This window comes from Odocoileus virginianus, unplaced genomic scaffold (genome assembly GCF_023699985.2).
Source record: "Odocoileus virginianus isolate 20LAN1187 ecotype Illinois unplaced genomic scaffold, Ovbor_1.2 Unplaced_Scaffold_12, whole genome shotgun sequence".
In the NCBI taxonomy this organism is placed as follows: Eukaryota; Metazoa; Chordata; class Mammalia; order Artiodactyla; family Cervidae; genus Odocoileus; species Odocoileus virginianus.
The window spans coordinates 386,877-407,254 of record NW_027224274.1 but is presented as its reverse complement, the minus strand read 5'-3'; the positions used below and the strand labels follow the sequence as shown (position 1 = coordinate 407,254).

At 33.8% G+C, this 20,378-nt stretch overlaps 1 protein-coding gene across 9 annotated transcripts in view; it reads left to right on the top strand.

The window, feature by feature from the left end:
• Positions 1-20,378, top strand: part of DCAF6 (DDB1 and CUL4 associated factor 6) — a 182,885-nt gene that overhangs the window by 81,509 nt on the left and 80,998 nt on the right. For all 9 annotated transcript variants that reach the window (XM_070462724.1, XM_020891867.2, XM_020891869.2 and 6 more), the window contains 6 exons: positions 2,078-2,191; positions 4,664-4,799; positions 8,344-8,558; positions 15,262-15,355; positions 16,598-16,717; positions 18,165-18,425. In XM_070462724.1, coding sequence (XP_070318825.1) covers positions 2,078-2,191; positions 4,664-4,799; positions 8,344-8,558; positions 15,262-15,355; positions 16,598-16,717; positions 18,165-18,425 — 940 coding nt within the window. The remainder of the gene's footprint in view (positions 1-2,077; positions 2,192-4,663; positions 4,800-8,343; positions 8,559-15,261; positions 15,356-16,597; positions 16,718-18,164; positions 18,426-20,378) is intronic.

The window sequence follows — 20,378 nt, the reverse complement described above, 5'->3', positions numbered from 1 at the left end:
ATTCTTCCTTTAATAGTTAATTATCTTTAAAATTATTTTAAAACAAAAAATATGTTATATTTACTTACATATTTATTATTTCCAATCTTTTATTCCTTTGCATAGATCCAGATTACTACTGGGATTATTTTCTTTTTACATGAAGAATTTTAAAAAATACAGTTTTTATTGTGCTGGTCTATTAATGCAAGGGTTTTACAGAAAATTATCCTGTAACAGGATAGTGTATAGTATATATTTTAGGCTTTGGGAGCCATATAATCTATCACAACTACTCAAATATGTCCTTGTATCAGGAAAACAGACTTGGATAATATGTAAATGACTTGATATGGCTGATTTGCATATAAACTCTTATAAAAATAGTGGTCAATAGGTAAGAGGTGTCCTTTGCTAACTTCTTTTTTTTTTTTTCCCATTTATTTTTATTAGTTGGAGGCTAATTACTTTACATCATTGCAGTGGTTTTTGTCATACATTGAAATGAATTAGCCATGGATTTACATGTATTCCCCATCCCAGTCCCCCCTCCCACCTCCCTCTCCACCCGATCCCTCTGGGTCTTCCCAGTGCACCAGGCCCGAGCACTTGTCTCATGCACCCAACCTTTGCTAACTTCTATGTTATTGAATAATCTTTCAGCTTTTTTATTTTTGAAAAACTCTATTTTATTTTTGTTTTAAAAATATATTTCTGTGGATATAGAATTCTAGTTTGACAGTTTTTTTCTTTTGCTGCTTTAAAGATGTTACTCCACTCTTTTCTGGCAAGAAATTTTCTTACTTTTAGTCATTGGTTTTATGTAACTTGAAAATAATGTGTTTGTTTATTGTTCTTGCTTTAGTATTTTAAGAATAAATCAGTTATTGTCTTTCTGGTTATTTGGGTTCTTTCCAGTCTTTGATATGAATTGTGCTGCCTTGAACATTGTAGTACACAGCTTTAGGTGACTTTATGCAGACATTTATTTGTAGTGGAATTGCTGGGTCATAGAAGAAGCATATTACCAATTTCAGTAGATACTAACACATGGTTTTTCAAAGTGATGGTACCATTTTACCGTCTCATCAGTGATGTATGAGAACTCTAGTTGTTCTGTATCCTCACTGACATTTGATATCATCAAATCCCTTTCGTTTTGGTCATTCCAGTGATGTCTAGTGATACTTACTTAGGATTATAATTTGTATTTAATCCTAATAAATACAAATCCTAATAAATACCTAATTAATACAAATATAATTTTTTTTCCTTGAAGACTAGTTAATCCGAATACCTTTTTGTGTATACAGAGTTTTAAAACATGGGAACCTACTTTTCATTGTTTATGTGTGCATAAAAGTCTCTGTGGGATTGCTGAACACCCAATTTTGGTAGTTTCTATTTCTTGGGACAGAGAAGGGTGGGGGAATATGTTGGATAGGAGGGTACACAGAGGCTCAATTTACTGCCTTATTGCTAAACCAGAAATAGATACAGGAATATCTAAAATGTTTCATTTCTTTAAAAAATTTAATTTTTTATAAAATATGCATAATGTAACATTTGCCATTCCTACCATTTTTAACTGTACACTTCATGACAATTTAGTACTTTTATGTGGTTATAGAACCATTACCATCACTCAAAAATTTTTTGAGAGGTCAGTTTGAATGCTTGATTTAGCACTACCGGGTTTTATAAAGATTGTCAGAGAAGAAAATTTTATACTTTATTTCTAAAGCAAGTGTAAATTCATATCCAGAAAACATAAAAATTTGACTATTTAAAGTTTGAACAGGCTTCCAAGGGTGTCATGTTGTAAGACATTTATAATTTTAAAGAATTTTGTATCTGGAGGTACATTGATTTCAAATGAAAGTAAATGAATCACATTAATTCAGCAGTTATGTTTTGCATATATCTATATGTATAGCACTATTTTGCATTATGGTATGGGTAAGTCATAAATAATTCCAATAAATGGTTCTTAGTTGCTTTTGCCTTAATCATTTTATGATATAGCAGTAATATTTTTCAAAGTCATCTGTTTAAATGTTCACTAACATTACCTGTACAATTACCTTTCCATCTTCAGATTATGACTGTACCTAATGACCCGTATACCTTTCTGTCTTGTGGTGAAGATGGAACTGTTAGGTGGTTTGATACACGCATCAAAACTAGCTGTACAAAAGAAGATTGCAAAGATGTAAGAATCAAGTTTTTATATAAATAATGAAAAAAATTAAGATTAAAGTTGGACAGTAAGTTATCTCTGAGTTATGAGCTTATCAGTAAATTTAACATTTTTTTATTTTTAAAATCTTTAATAAATATGTATTTTAATTATAAAATAATTAAAATTATTTTATAAATTTTAATTTTTTATTAAAAATTTTCTTAATTAAAATGTTGGTAGTGAAGTTAAGGAAGGTATATTAAACCAGGCAATTCAAATACATTTATGAAGATTTATATAATTGTTCAGTATATACCATGGCATTGTAAAAACTTAGAAGTATTTCATTTATGTATGGAGGCAACTTTGGCTTTACCAGTAGCACTGATAAAAGCATATAGTAATTTGATGTCTTCTCTTTATTTTTACCCTGTCCTGTAATCCAAGACTTATTTATGTATCTTTTGTTTTAGACAGTTAGGTTCCATTTTATCCACATGTTCATTGTTGATTTAGCTCATTTCTCTAAATATAGAGCTTCACTGTCAATTTTGTATTTTGGGGGGGAGTTGAATAAGAAGGGGGAGTTGAATAAGAAGGGGGAGTTGAATAAGAAGTGGATTTATTTAGAGTGTGGGCTGTGTCAGAAGCTGAGAGTGGCCTTAGTTTTATATTTTTTAAAATGATATTTTAAACTTGAAAAACACCTGTGAAATCAGTCAGTCTAAGGCCCCAGACTACTAACCCTAAATGTTACTCAGAGACAGTAGCTTTTGTCTCGGATCATTTTGGAGTTGTAAATGAAATAAGAAAATACTGCCAACCTATGGCTGAGATATACGGCAGAAACCAATCCAATACTGTGAAACAGTTATCTTCCAATTAAAAAGATTTTTAAAGTACTCTAAATACATTTTTCTTGACAGTTACCAAAAAAAGAATTATTAGTAACCAGGTTGTTAGTAACCCAGTCGTGTCTGACTCTTTGTGACTCTATGGACTGTAGCCCACCCTCCGGAATCCTCTGTCCGTGGCATTTTCCAGTCAGGAATCCCGGAGCGGGTTGCCATAATCAGGCTGAGTGTTCACTAATGAAGCTGGTTATTGTTGTTAACATGCCTTAGGAGAAGAGGTTATTTTATACTTCAAAACAGAGAAGAAAAAGAAAAAATAGAAATAAAAAATTTTTATCAGTTTTTGTGTTGTATATATGTGTATACACATACAACTAGGAGTATTGAACTGAAGGCAGAAATAAGTTTGAAATAGTCGGTTGTTTATGAGGGGCATTTAGTATACCTGTTTTTTGTTAAATAATAAGTCCTAAAATTTGTTAAGTCAGATTCTTTTAAGCAGTATTGTACAGTGTAGTTGGATTTAATTTCGCTTTTATAATTAGAAACTTTGTTGTAAAACTAAAGAATAAATAAAACTAATAAGGGCTTCCCTGGTGGCTCAGTGGTAAAGAATCCACCTGACAATACGTGGAAGTGTGAGTTCAATCCCTGGGTCAGGAAGATCCCCTGGAGAAGGAAATGGCAACCCATTCCAGTATTCTTGCCTGGGAAGTCCCATGGACAGAGGAGCCTGGTGGGCTACAGTCCATGGGATTGCAAAAGAGTCAGACGCTGCTTAGCGACTAAAACAGCAACAGTAAAATATTGTTGTATTTTTCCTCAATAATACGTCTGAAGTCTTTATATGTAAAAGTGAATAGATACAGTATAAAAAAAGCAGGTAAGTAGGGTAATTCTTAAGTACTAAAAATTTAGAATGAATAGAATTTGATGAATAAGTTGTTTGTAATAGGAATAAAGTTCTGAGGTCAATAATTAAATACATAAAATAGCATAACTGTACCTTAAAAACTTGACTTTTCTGAGAGGAGTGAGGTATTAGCCTATAGACAAAAGAGTATATTAACAGAATACCTTAAGACTATATCTTTGGGATGATAGCCCTTACATTTTCTAATGCTTGTGTGGAGAGAAGTAGTGACATTATCATAAAGCCTGTCTTTGACGTAGTTTGTATATATGTGTGTACATACTTTGTTTTTGAACTGGTGAGGAGGATGGTTTTATAAGGTCATGATATTTTAAAATCAGGTCATGATACTTTTGTTATATTTTAATAACTAACTAAAATTAAGATATCATGAGTACCATATAAATAATCAATACACTTATCATAGACAAAGGTGGATTATACCTCCATCTTTACTGTCCAGTGGACCAATAATAGCAGACATTTTTAATGATATTAATGTAATGACATATTACATAGGAAATATTTGCATTTTCTAGTATTTCTAATTATAATGTTCATTTTATTCTTGAGTATGGGAATATTTAGGAAGCATGTTGTTTTTTCTGCTGCATTGTCATACTGGCTGAATTAGGATTTCTGAGAAAGATTTTCTTCTAATTGAAGGGAAAATGTTTTAAGTAGATTATTATCTGTTGTAAAACTTAGTAACTAATATTCTTTTATCTCTTGTAGGATATTTTAATCAACTGCCGACGTGCTGCCACATCTGTAGCTATTTGTCCACCAATACCATATTATCTTGCTGTTGGTTGTTCTGATAGCTCAGTACGTATATATGATCGGCGAATGCTAGGCACAAGAGCTACAGGTAAGAAGACATATATTAGAGAAAATATGAGACTGTATCAATTCAAAGGATACATCTTTATGACCTGTTATGATTTTAAAATTTCTTTAGTTTGACATAAAATTCAATATATAGAGCTTATTTAAAAACTATGAATTATTATAAAAAATAGCATTTCACCAAGTTTTTATGACCCCATCAAGGTGATGCTTTTGCAGTTTATCACTTTAGAATGTTGTAGCACTTCATATATTAGTTTCCTGGAGCTGTCATAACAAATTATTATAAATTCAGTTGAGTTCAGTCACTCAGTCGTGTCCAACTCTTTGCGACCCCATGAACCGCAGCACGCCAGGCCTCCCTGTCCATCACCAACTCCTGGAGTCTACCCAAACCCATGTCCATCGAGTCGGTGATGCCATCCAACCATCTCATCCTCTGTCGTCCCCTTCTCCTCCTGCCTTCAATCTTTCCCAGCATCAGGATCTTTCCAAATGAGTTAGCTCTTCACATCAGGTGGCCAAAGTATTGGAGCTTCAACTTCAGCATCAGTCCTTCCAATGAACACCCATGACTGATCTCCTTTAGGATGGACTGTTTGGATCTCCTTGCAGTCCAAGGGACTCTCCAGAGTCTTCTCCAACACCACAGTTCAAAAGCATCGATTCTTTGGCGCTCAGCTTTCTTTATAGTACAGCTGCAACTCTCACATCTATACATGACCACTGGAAAAACCATAGCCTTGACTAGATGAACCTTGTTGGCAAAGTAATGTCTCTGCTTTTTCATATGCTGTCCAGGTTGGTTATAACTTTCCTTCCAAGGAGTAAGCGTCTTTTAATTTCATGGCTGCTGTCACCATCTGCAGTGATTTTGGAGCCCAGAAAAATAAAGTCAGCCATTGTTTCCACTGTTTCCCCATCTATTTGCCATGAAGTGATGGGACCAGATGCCATGATCTTAGTTTTCTGAATGTTAAGCTCTTAAACCAACTTTTTCACTCTCCCTTTTCACTTTCATCAAGAGGCTCTTTAGTTCTTCACTTTCTGCCATAAGGATGGTGTCATCTGCATATCTGAGGTTATTGATATTTCTCCCGGCAATCTTGATTCCAGCTTGTGCTTCTTCCAGCCCAGAGTTTCTCATGATGTACTCTGCATATAAGTTAAATAAACAGGGTGACAGTATACAGCCTTGACATACTCCTTTTCCTATTTGGAATCAGTCTGTTGTTCCATGTCCAGTTCTACCTGTTGCTTCCTGACCTGCATACAGGTTTCTCAAGAGGCAGGTTAGGTGGTCTGGTATTCCCATCTCTTTCAGAATTTTCCACAGTTTATTGTGATCCACACAGTCAAAGGCTTTGGCATAGTCAATAAAGCAGAAATAGATGTTTTTTTGGAACTCTGTTTCTTTTTTGATGATCCAGCAGATGTTGGCAATTTGATCTCTGATTCCTCATCCTTTTCTAAAACCAGCTTGAACGTCTGGAGGTTCAAATTTCATGTACTGTTGAAGCCTGGCTTGGAGAATTTTGAGCATTACTTTACTAGCGTGTGAGATGAGTGCAATTGTGTGGTAGTTTGAGCATTCTTTGGCATTGCCTTTCTTTGGGATTGGAATGAAAGCTGACCTTTTCCAGTCCTGTGGCCCCCGCAGAATTTTCCAAATTTGTTGGCGTATTGAGTCCAGCACTTTCACAGCGTCATCTTGCAGGATTTGAAATAGCTCAACTGGAATTGCATTGGGTGACTTAAAATAACAAATTTATTCGCACATATATGGAGGCTTAATGGCTGAAATCAAGGTGTTGCAGAGTGGTTTTCTGTTGGAGGCTGTCTGGAAGAATCTTTTGCCTGCTTTTTTCTTATATTCTGGAGGTTGCTGACACTCTTTAGCATCCCTTAGCTTTTAAATGTATCAGTCGAATTTCTAATTCCATCTTGACGTGCCATTCTCTCCTGTGTGTATCTCTGTCTACATTTCCCCCTCATAAGGACACTAGTTAAGTTGTATTTAAGATCCACTGAAATCCACTATGACCTCATCTTGATAATTATTGCATCTACAAAGACCTTATTTCTAAACAAGATCACATTCTGTGGTTCTTGGCATACATACGTTTTCAGGGGGCACACTTCAGCCCACAACACTTGGCTCTCCTGGTTTTTGTTTGCCATCTTTTCAATCAATAGTAAGCGTGGTGGGGAGAAAAGTTTAGGAAAGAACAGTGACTTGGGTGTGTATTAATGTGTATCATATGTTCATGCCTACTTCATAGTCTAGCTTCTTATTGTTCAGTTGCTAAGTCGAGTCCAACTCTTTGTGACCCCGTGGACTGCAGCACACTAGGTTTCTCTGCCCTCCACTGTCTCCTGGCATTCGTGCAAACTCTTGTCCATTGAGTCAGTAATGCTATCTAATCATCTCATGTAGCCTAGCTAAAGTACTGTAAATGGTGCTGCAGTACTGAATTTGAATTTGCATTAAACTCTTTATTTGTTTCTCCTTTGCTTTGAGATCAAACCACTTCTGAAATATTCACTTCAAAGCCAACTTCTGTTAGGAAGGTCAAAATTTTCTGCCAAGGAATGTCAAGATTTCCTCTTTCTCTCACACACACATACACACCCCATATATACATAAAGATTTGTAAATAAAAATAAAAGTGGATTTGATCATAAATTAACAGTGTTTATCTCAATGTCAGTTTATGTCCAGTGAAAGTGGACATACAATGTTGAAATGGGAAAACCAGAGGGGATCTTTTTCCATTTTTTGCACTATGATTGAGAAGTCTTATCTATTTGAATAGACATATTTAATGGGAACAGTAGTAATATAATATGAAACTGTAGGCCCAACTATCATTTCTCACTGGTTGAGACATGATTGCTCTTTTGGGCAAGGCAAAACCCCAGAGTGCAAGATAATGCAGCTTTGTGTAAATTTAGCATTTCTGGGCCTGCAAAGCACCAAGTGCCAACTGTACCTCTCCCTGTTATATTGCATTATGTTGATGACCGTCAAAATTAATTAAAATTAAAGTGATATTCCCACTCTGTTATTTTATAAGAGGTGAATTTCACAGCAATATAAAATCTTTTAATGATATAAAGTAAAAGATAAATCTTATTAAAAAGATACTATACTGTTTTATCTAGTATATTAGTAAATGTTAACTTTCTGATTTACCTTATGAAAATTATATTATCTTAATTTGGAGAATTTTAAGAGATGATTTAGTATGACTCTAATCCTCTAATCATAGATCATTTTAAATGATTAAATAGCTAATATTTTGGAAAAAAACCACATTGACTTAATCTGGAATTCTAGGAAATCATGAATTCTTTTTGGAAGATAATATAACCTTTATGCTCTATTCTTTTTCATTTTGTTACAAAATCTGATTGTTGATAACAAAGTCTTTTCCAGAAATAGAATATGATAGCTTGGATTTACTTTGCCACATTAAATACATATCTTATAATTCAGATGAGTTTTTAAAGTGTTTTTCTTGAAAAACATTGTAAATTGTAAACAGTTTCTTTTTTATTATTAGGGAACTATGCCGGCCGAGGAACGACTGGGATGGTTGCTCGTTTTATCCCTTCCCATCTGAATAATAAGTCATGCAGGGTGACATCTCTGTGTTACAGTGAAGATGGTCAGGAGATTCTTGTTAGTTACTCTTCAGACTATATATATCTTTTTGACCCGAAAGATGATACAGCACGAGAACTTAAAACTCCTTCTGCAGAAGAGAGAAGAGAAGAGGTAAATTTCCTCAAAACTATGTTCTTTTATTCGATTCAGAAAACATTAACTCACTAACTCTTGGGGCATTAATTCAGTAACTACTAAATTTGAAGCCTTAAGGGCTTCAAAAAATAGTTTGTTTTCACGGCATTTACAGTCTGTGGAGCAAAGACATGAAACATGCATGAAAGAATGGGAGTAATAAGTTAGGAAAAGGTACCAGATGAAAGTATTGTATAATATTTTAAAGAGTAAATGTCTAGTAGCAAAATGTTTCTCCATGTTTATGAATGTATAGCAGCACCAAGAAAAAGTAACAGTTCTGATAGTTGCAGAAAAGGTAATTAAAATAATTTTAAAAAATGTGATATATAAGCTTCCAAGAGACTTACTGTTTATATTCATGCAAAAATATTTACTATTCACATGTGGATAGCCCTCCTTCCTCTCTTCGGATTCTGCCTTGTTCACAATCATGAGCTAGTGGCATGTATTATTATCTGTAGGTACATTTTATAAAATACACATGAGTGAGTGAGAAAAGGTAAGTTAAAATGTGTCTACATTCACACACAACACAACACATATACAGAATCAGGAGAGGAGGAGCTTGCTGTCTACATATGAATAGTAAATGGTAATAGGTGAAACTCCTGTTGGTACATGTATATAAACATTTTGTGCCTTGGAAGTTGATACATTACATTTTATATACAGATACATATGTATATGTATCTGTATACATACCTATATCTAGCAGGCTCTGGGAGTTGGTGATGGACAGGGAAGCCTGGTGTGCTGCAGTCCATGGGGTTGCAAAGAGTTGGACACAACTGAGTGACTGAACTGAACTGAACTGGTATCTATAGATACCCTTTTCTTCATCAATTTCTAGATACAGATATACTATGTTTTGAAAGATAGGTGAAAGAATTACTGTTCCTAAAATGACTTTAAAATAGTCAATCATTTTCTTATGAAAAGCAGACACCAGAAATAATATGTCATTGACAGTATACATCAGTAGAATAATGTTTGTCTCTTAAGCTTCTTTCACCTTGTATTTTTCACTTTGGGTTTTTTTGGCGTTTTTTTTTTTTTTTTTTTTTTTTACATGTCCTGTGTTTAACCACTCTATTCTTTGGATTGTTAATGTCTTTTGAAGTAAACCATTGCTTTTTATTAATTATCAGTGACTGTTAAGTATTGGTTCACCTCTTACTAATAATTTTAAAGGTACTAAAGAACAACAATGATTTTGTAATTCCTATGAGATGGAAAACTAAATCCATTTCTTATATTTGCAGGTTGACAGGGCTATAAAACAAAAAATCAAGATTACTTGTGGCACTGTATTTAACTGAATTAAGAGATTTATGAAGAGAGTATGTTGCTAATGAAAGCTATTTTTGAGATTATTGGTCTGATTGAAAATGTGAAATCTGTTCTGTTGTTACTATGTAATTTCCTCTTGAAAGACTGAACTTTAGTAATGTTACAGTCAAACTGTGTGAATGTTGTTACATAATGAAAGAGTTGGAAATGCAGAAACATTTTAAGCGAGCCAACTAGATTTTATGCCATAGAAAATTTAGCCAAAGGATGTTTATATAATCAGAGTGAATGAGGCTGAGTCATGAGCAGTTGTTTTTTTTAACATGTTTTTCTCAATGTTCTTTGTTGAATTAACTAAATTAAGAAAAATAATTTTGGAAATGGATTAAAAGTATAAAAATTATGCTTATTATAATAAATGAAACAATTTACAGGTCTGTCTAGGAAAAGAAATTAATAAACTGTCTTCCTCTTAATATAACCATCTTTTCTTTCAGTGTTTTATGTTAAATTTTTTGTGGTAACGTTCAGACAAGCTGTTCTCAGCTCACCAAATAATTATTTGGTATCTACTGTATGATAGTACAGTAAACTTGAGAAATCTACTAAACTTGAGAAAATCAAGGCTGACTGTTACAAAGATATGACCTGTCATTCAGGAGTTTGCAAATAAGTAGATAAAATAGTAAGATTTATAAGCAAATTGTGAAAGTTAAAATAACAATTATATGTAAGAATTAATGTTCCATATAAGTAGACCAAAGACAGAATAATTGTATTTAATTTGGAGCATAAGAAACTGTTGAGCAGGTTTTTAACGTATTAATAAAAGTTTAATATATGATTTTTTTCTTGTGTTTTCATATTTTTATACTTTCTTAATTTGTAGGGGTCTCTTTTCCATATTATTTCCTTTGAGTGAGTGAAAGTTGGTCAGTTGTGTCGCGTCCAACTCTTTGCAACCCCATGGACTATATAGTCCATGGAATTCTCCAGGCCAGAATACTATAGTGGGTAGCCTTTTCCTTCTGCAGGATTATTTCCTACATCCTCTAATAATTTCTCTTTTGCTCCTGTTCCCTTTTTTTTGGCCATGTTGCACAGCATGTGGGGTCTCAGTTCCCCACCAGGGACTGAATCCTGGCTCTCACAATGAAAGCATGGAGTCCTAACCACTGGACCACCAGGGAGTTCATGTTCCCCTTCTTTATTTACCATATTCTTTTGTCTTATTCAGATTTTTTTTCCCACTTCTCCTTTTATTTTGGTGTTCCTTTTTTCTTTTTATTGCCTTTTCTTTCTTCTTTCCTTTTTCTCTCGTATCTTTTTGATGTTTTTTCCCCACCTGCCTAGCACATTATTGGATTGCTTTGTTGAATCCCATCTCGCATTTTCTCCTGGTCCTCATGATTTATCCCTAAAAGTTTTACACATATCCTCAGCTTTTTGAAAGTTTGCTTCTATATCACTTTGCTTTTACTGAAGACCTGCATCAGTACCTGATCTCACTGACTAAAAAATCCAAAGAGGATTTTCACTTTTACAGAAAAGAAAGGTGAAAAGTGAAACTAGCACCTAGTGATTGTTTGCAGTGCGCACCCTGAGCAGCCAGTGCTACCACCACACTCCTTCCCAGGGAGCTACCCTTGGCATTTCAGTGTCAAGCTGCCCTGGCTTTGAATTGTGTTTATATCTCAGCATTAAGCTCTGTAGTGTTGAATTGCATCTGTAAACATCTGTGCCTTGTCTTGATTTATTTTGTGCATCAGTTAGCAAGATGTGTCTTAATGTAATTGCTTCTTTGTGTTACTCCACTTTGACTTATGAAGGTTTTCATAGGAGCATTCTGCTTTCAGATAGCAGGGGAAACCTGTATCTAAAATGTGTTAGTATTACTTCCATTTTACCACTAACACTGATCCAAGGCATCAGCACCTCTCCTGGATTATTATGATAGCTTTCTTACTAGGTCCCTGCTTTCATTCCACCCTCTCCAATCCTTTAGTTACACAGTAGCCAAAGTAATCTTTTAAAACATAAGTCAAATCATACCACTGTTCTGATTCACACTCCAAAATGGCCCACCACCTCACTCAAAACTGAGGTCCATATAGTGGATCTTATGTTACCTGGTTCTTGTCACTTCTGTGGCTCTCTCCTTTGTTTGCTCTGCTCTAGCCACATCTAGTTACTTATTAACTCAGGCAGGCTAAGTGTGCTTCTGCCTTACAGTTTTTGCATTTACTTTGCCTGAAATGACCTCCCCCAGATTATCTGGATTTCTTCTTCCTTTACCTCTTAAAGTGCTTTGCACTTGTTTTTTTCTCCATTAGACCCTAACATACCACGTTATTTAGAATTGTATCTCTTAATTCTCTGGTACTACCTCTCCCTTTTCCACTTGATTTTATTCTGTAACACAACTTTCTCTGTATATTTTACTTGTTTAATTTCACGTATTTTGTAAACTCTGTGACATTGAGAATTTATGTTTTGTCTGTTGATCTTTCCCTGATACCAAGTGTAGTGGCTGACACATAAAAGGTGCTGAAAAATTTTTTATGGAATGACTGACTGAATATCATTTTTAAGATTTTTTATGGAATGACTGATTGTACCATTTTCAGGATTCTTGACTAGATTATTTTGCATATCTCAAAAAATCAAACTTGGGACTGTTTTTAACTTGAAGATCTTGTTCCAGATATACTTGCTGAGATTATAACATCAGTTCTTTGCCTGTACAATATAAAAATTTCTCTCTTGTAACCATGGAACAGAGCTCTAGTTTGTTATTCTAAGTACAGTTTATATACAAGTGAGATTCTCTCTGGAAATGATTATTTGTCTGACATTTAAACAGCTACCACACCAGGCATCTTCTAATTGTTCCTTTTCACACTTGTGACTTCCTCTGCAGGTTTTGTTATTCTCAGTTGCTTTTAACCATACTTATATATAATACGGACTATTTTAAAGGAGTTTCTGTTTCCTTTGCTAAGGATGGAAAGTCCCCCATTCCCCACCCCCCCCCCACCCCCCATCCCCGTCCCGCCCCCGTTCTCCTTGTTGCTCAGTATAGTTTCCAGGAGAAAATAGAAAATTTACCACTAAGCTATCACTAAATTTCTATCAAAACTTGCTAAATTGTGAGGAGGAAAAAGTGAATGTTATGTTAAAATATAAGGGAGTGACCCACAACATTGGAGAAAATATTTGCAAATCATACATCTAGTTTATGATTTAGAATCTAGTATCCAGAATATGTTATATAAAGAACACTTGCTACACAGCAATGAAAAGAGAAATATCTTAATTTAAAAAATTGATAAAGGATTTGAATAGACATTTCTCCAGAAAAGGTGTACAAGTGGCCACTAAGCACATTTGGAGATGTTCGACATCACTGATCAAAGCCACGGTGAGGCACCACTGCATAGATTGACTGAAAAGCCAGTGACAAGTGTAAGCGTTCGTGACAATGTGGGGGAAATCAGAGCTCTCATACATTACTGATAGGAGTATGAAATAGTGCAGGTGCCTTGGAAAACAGCTTGGCAGTTCCTCAAAATTTAAACATGGAAGCTATCATATGATTTAGCAATTCCATGCTAGGTTATATACCCAAGAAAATTGAAAACATGTCCCCATAAAAACTTGCACGTATGTTCATAGCAGCATTAGTTACAATAGCCAAAAAGTGGAAAGAGCTGTTTTCATCAGCTGGTGAATGAGTAAACAAAATGTAGTATGTTTAAAAAGTGGAATGTTATTGAGCCATAAAAATAGCGATGAAATACTGACACATGCTACAGTGTGGATGCACCTTGAAAAATACTATGCTAAATGAAAGAAATAATACACAATGGCCACATATTATATTATTACACTTACATGATGTGTCCAGAATAAGCATATCCATAGAGACAGAGTGGATGAGTGGTTGTCAGGAGGAGAGTTGAGGGGCAAATGGGGAGTGATGAAAATGATCTGGATTAGTGAGATACAAGTAGCTGCATAGCTTTTGTGAATATATACCACTGATTTGTCTGCTTTAAAAGGATAAATATTTTTAAAAGGGTAAATATTATGGTATGTGAATTATACATCAATAAAAAGATGTTAAAAATGTGAAAGTTAAAGGGAGTGATTAAGAGTGTCAGATACCATATGTATCAAATAGAAGAATCTCTAAAAGGTGCCATTCAAATTGGAAATGGATTTTTGATCATTTTATCATTGATCAGTGAACTTAGCAATTGATCGTTCACTGGTGATATGAGTGAGAATTCCATGGAAAAATGAGTTGACTTCAGTGAATTGAGTGAAGAGTGGTAGATAAAAATAGAATAAATACAGACTTTTTAAAAGAAGATTGACAGTAAAGCTTCAGAAAGCATGTGAAAAGAATGTAGCTGAATAGAAATAGTAAATTGCAGTGTTTTACCTATTAAAAATGATAAGAACCTTTAGTATATTGTGAGGAAGAATCAAGAAAGAAGAGAGGAATGTAGGTATAGAAATAGAATAATTATTCAAGGGATGAAATAAAAAGCACAAATAGAGATTAGGCTTAAACACAACAAATGATCCATCAGCTAAGAAAGACTGGAAGAAATTAAGAAGTAGATAAGTTTATAGAATGAACTTGAGGAGATTGTTGTCGTTTCTATAGAACTGGCTTTATTTTTTCTGAAGTAGTAGGAAGAGTTAGTAGCTGAGAATGGGAACAAGGTAAAGACACTGAGGTGAGTAATGCAGGTTGGAATAGATGCTGGGGGAGAACCAGAGAGCAAATGGTCAGTAATAATAAGAAAATAGTGGGTACTCCTATTGCCAACTAGGTGTGTAGCTACTTTACCTATACTATATTTATCATTCATAATAGGAGGCTTAGGTTTAATGTAGTTAGATAACTTTTCTCTTGTCAGTTGAAAAATGATGGGATTTGATATCACATTTACATGATTTTAAAGTTGCATTCAGTCTTTAGGTTGAAGATACTAAGTATAGGCTGTCAACATCAATGGATATTTATGGCTGTCTTTCATATTTTGGTTTTTTTGTTGTTTAGTCGCTAAGTCATGTCCAACTCTTTTGCAACCCCATGGACTGTAGCCTGCCAGGCTCCTCTGTCCATGGGATTTCTGAGGCAAAAATACTGAAGTGGGTTGCCATTTTCTTCTCCATGGGACCTTTTCAATCCAGGGATTGAGCCCATGTCTTATGCATTGGCAGGTGGATTATTTACCACCGAGCCACCAGGTAAGCCCCATATTTTGATTTAGCATCTCAATAAAGAAAGTTAAAAAAAAATGGAAAGACTCTATTAGAGTTACAGTGTGCTTTAAGAATTTAGCAAACGAGTTTTCTTCTCATCTTTTAGTTACGACAGCCTCCAGTTAAACGTTTGAGACTTCGTGGTGATTGGTCAGATACTGGACCCCGAGCAAGGCCTGAGAGTGAACGAGAAAGAGATGGTAACTATATTTGGTCAACTTTTAAAAAAATATTTTAGCTTGTTTCCATTTTTTTGCTTTATAAGTGATATTATAACAAACATCTTTGTACATATATCTTTGTACATGTACTTGTGCAAGTGTGTCTTAGGATGAATTCCTAAAAGTGGAATGTGTGGGTCGCTGGATAAGTGGATTTTAATATTGATAGTTATCAAATTACCCTCTGAAAAGTATATACTATTTTGCATTTCCACTGAAAGTCCAAGAATACATTTTTTGCCACAGAAAGATTAGGTATTATCAAACTTTATAATTTTTACCTTTGTATTTGATATAGAGAGAATTGAAAACTCCCAATTTCCAGTCTGAGAGTTTATAAGAGCACGTAAAAAAATTTTTTTTCCCCTCCTATCAGATGCCTTTGGTAAGCATAAGAAATTACTATTTGGGAGTGTTAAGGTGCACATGTAAAATAGAAGTAATGTTTGTGATTTTATATAATAAATGAGTCTATAGCCAAAGTCTTATTCTAATGATTTCTGGAAGCTTTTAAGATCAAAAGCATATTTTCCAATATATTAGTGTTTGTATTATTTGACATCATATTTTAAAATATAAAGCTATATTATATAAAGGTAATAAAGCATAGAATAAATTCTGTTTTCATAGAAAATACAAAAATAGTTCTTATTTTAAATTATATGATTGTAGAATAGAATTACCACAGTTTCAATTTGATGGGATAGTTAATTTGATAATGCCCTTAAGACTGCTCAAATATTTGAAGGAAGAAAAGGGGGGAGGAAAAAGATAAAACATTTTCTGGTTTCATTTAATTTCAACTGTATGTAATTTGCAGTAAATGATGATGAAAATAAATTCAGTTTAGGGAAATTTAGGTGAGAGGTCATGCTTTGTTTTCAGTCTATCCAACTTAAAATCCACGAGCTCTTCCTATCTGTGTACTCTCAGGCCTAAAGATGTGGGCTGGGGTAAGGGTAGGGGTGTGGGAGTACCTCGGATTGGCAGAGATGCAGGAGGAGCTCAAATTGCAGACAGAGAGTGATTCATATGTACATTTACTGTAAAATGTGATGACAGCCCTAGTAGATTTACATATGCATTCATATAATTTATTTAAGCAATTTAATTTTTTAAAATTGCTTTCACTTTAAAGGCCTTCAAATATAGATTTTTACATTAATGAAAGATCCGGACTGATTACTAAGTTCACTGATGAGACCTGTTTTGTTATCATAGGAGAGCAAAGTCCCAATGTGTCATTGATGCAGAGAATGTCTGACATGTTATCAAGGTGGTTTGAAGAAGCAAGTGAAGTTGCACAAAGCAACAGAGGACGAGGAAGACCTAGATCCAGAGGTAATTTTCATTACTGATTAAAGCTACCAGAAAGCTTGCAAAGACTATTTTTTGAAGTCAATTTTATTTATATTATTTAGTGTATACCATATTTTATGTCCTTAGTGATCATAAAGTTCTTACTGTATTATGTGGAGCAGTAGAGGACAAAGGGTGTTGGGTATTATTTGTTCCTTTAGTTAGCCCTCATTGTTTGCTTTTCTCAAGGAAACTAAGAGAATCTGATACTTGCCTTGTAAGTCCATTTGTATGTACTCTGAGTGGATGTAGATTAAACTCTGTGGATAAGTAAGTTTTATATAATTGAATAGTTTTCTTCTTTTGGTTATTTATTTACAATGGTTATTAATTGCTATTTCAGGTATTAGCTGACCTGTTTTCATATTTTGGTTCACTACTTTCCAGCTTTATGATCTTGGCAAGTTACCTATCTCTGTCAAAAATCATGAATATTAAAGTTAATTCCTAAATGCTTTAAGTCCCAAAATGAAAATTTCTATTGAATTTCTTTTGTAAATAGTTCTTGTTAAATTCTGCATATATAAACTTAAAAAAATTTCTTAGACTATGGATTTGCTTAAGGGTTATCACATTTGTGCTTAAATTTAAACTAAGATATATTTAAATCAAGATAATTAAAGGAAAAAAAATTTATATTCTATAGTAGCATCTTTTAAGACATGAACTTGATTAATTCATTTTGTATCTTTCTTTTAATAATATAGATTTGAAGCAAAATCAGGAAAGTTTTTAATGTTTATTGAGTATTCTTAATTATTCTGTTGCAGATAGCACAAGGCCTGCCGCAACACATAGCAGATATTCAAGCCTTTTAAAATCATGATTGCATCATGTTAGTTTAATGGTTAAAGCACTACTGCTAATGAAATGGCAATTGGGAACTTAATCCCATTCGGACCTAATTGTAGCTTTACTCTTGTTAATAAAAGTTTTTATTAAATATTTTCCAAGGATATTATTATGTTACAGAGTGGAAATATATTAATATAAGTCCCTTATCCTTTTGTTGTTGTTCAGTCACCAAGTGGTGTCCAACTCTTTGTGACCCTGTGGACTGCAGCATGCCAGGTTTCCCTGTCCATCTATTAAATCAGAATTATCATCTTCAAACTTAAGGAACAAGACATTATTTACAGGCATCTTGCAAGCTGTTATTTAGCTTTGTCTAAGTCAAGCTACGATGTTGAGCATTTTGCTTGGAAGGTTGATTATGTAACAGGAATGTGCCGTAGGTAGGTTTTTTACCCCTATTAATTAGCATGTTTGGTTAAGGTACCAAACCACCAGTGGGTACTTTTGATATCCTGAAATTATCTATTTCTCTGTGTATGTGTGTGCACATATATTTCTTGAGCGTATCTCTTTAGAGGAGTTAGTTTTGGAAAGCGTTTGATATTTCAGTTTGTATTACAATGTGTTTTTGAAGGTGGGACGAATCAGTCAGATGTTTCAGCTCTTCCTGCGGTCCCATCAAGTGCTGATTTGGATGCGGGTGAAACTGCAATGGAAGTAGATGCCCCAGATGAGCAGTTTCTTCAGCCTTCTGCGTCCTCTGCCGTGTCAGCTCAGGGCCATTTGGCGTCACCTTCTACAGAAGGCCCTCATTCTGCTTCTGTGCTGTCTTCTCCAGACAGTGACCAAAGGCAGTCTGTTGAGGCATCTGGACACCATACACATCATCAGTCTGGTGAGGATGTTATTCTTTAAATAGGCTGTGATTCATCTGATGATTTTTGATAATGGAAACATTTTAATGGGTTATTTTGAAAGGAACTGAATTACATCAACTTATTCTTGCTGAAAAAAATGATCAAAATTACTTGTAATACATGAATATGTAACTTAAAAACAGAATTCAAGTGTGCCTCGCTTGCATGAATTTTATCACATAGCAGGAAACTTCACTTTACCCAAGACAATTCTTTATAAAATGTAAGTATCAGAAGATAGTGTTTAGACATAGTTTAATGTATTGACTTAGTGATTATTTTTATAGGCCATTATAGACCATTATGGAACAAAATTTCTTTCTTAGGCTTTAATGAAAATATAGCCCTGATTATTATTAGTTACTTTGTATTTATTTATTTTTAAATTATTTTTCTTCAAATCATGAAATACTTTCAATATGTTCTTTATGGTGAATTTTATATGGTCTTTTGTTATATGTATATGCAATTTACCGAAAGAATTATTTCTCCTTTGTTTACATGAAAAAAATTTTAACAGATCTTGGTCTTCTTGGTATTTGATGTTAATGAAAAAAAATCAACTTCTCAATTCTACTAAAATTGTATTTTCTTTTCAGTATTCCTCATGTTCACACACCCCTCCTCCATGGAATGTACTACTGTTTACATCAGTAATTTAGCGTATGTGTCTGTAGCTTACTTGGCATTTTAACTGTATACATGTAATTAATAATAACCAATAAGATGTTCATTCATATTTTTCTTTGGGATTTTTAAGGAAGTATTTTACTCATATATAATTAAAAATGTTAGCAATAAAGATACAGCTGGAAGGCCTAAGCTAAAACCTATAAAAAAAATTCCTAACAGCTTTCCTAACTGCCAAGTTGGTACTTTATTCTTGCTTCTCTGAAATCTGATACCAGATCACCAAATATAAGGTGTTTTAAATTAAGCACTTTTATCAGTATATCCCAGTTTTGGTAATTTATTTTCAATTTCTATGAGAGTAGAAGCCAGAGTCAGTTACATGACAGTTAAATAATAGATGTGTATAATTTACCTATAGCAATGAGCTAAAGATGAGCTATAAAATTAGGTTTTCCACATTCTCATTGATACAGCATTTCAAGTTTTGGGGAAATAACATATTTTGGAGGGTTTGGGAAGCTGGGACAAAATCAGCTAAAAGTTTGCTTTCCAAAACAAGTAAAATTGGTAAAAATAAGAGTTTTTGAAGTGATAACATTCTTGGGAATACTCTTAAAGAGTCTGATCAATTGTAAGTTTGATCACAGCTTAGCAAGAAGATTGTCTATCTCATTTTTATGCTCCACTGAATCTTACCTGATTCCAGTTGTTTCTTAAACACATTTCTGAGTATACTACCTTGTAGGGAGTTTCATTTTTCCATTTTGTCATAGCTTCTTAACACATTCTAGTACTGCATTTCAGATTATTAAATCCTTTTTAATATTTGATGTAAGTATTAGATACTGCAGTCATTGAATCATTAAAGAAAAAAAAATTTTGTGATGATCCTCTGACATTGAACATTACTTAGCACTTTTGTCTATAAATTTTTCAAAGATAAGAAAGACTTAACTGGTAGGTTATGGAAAGAATTTCGGCTGACCAAACTATGGAAAATGGGGATATTTCCATGTTACTAAGATAGTATTGCTACTGAGGAAAATGATTTGATGTTAGATGTAACATCTAAAGATTATGTCTCTGATTGTTTTGACAATAGGCTTTAGCATTTTAACAATAAGGACTTAATGCTCTTTATGTTGTGTTTTGTTTTTTCAATCTTTTATTCAGTTCTAAGTCCAGATGGGTTTTTGAGTGGTAGGAATTGCCTATACTGGTGGGAGTGTCATGTTGGAACCATGATTTCTGTTATTGTCTTGCATAGAAATAGAGAAAATGAAAACATATGCTTCTTG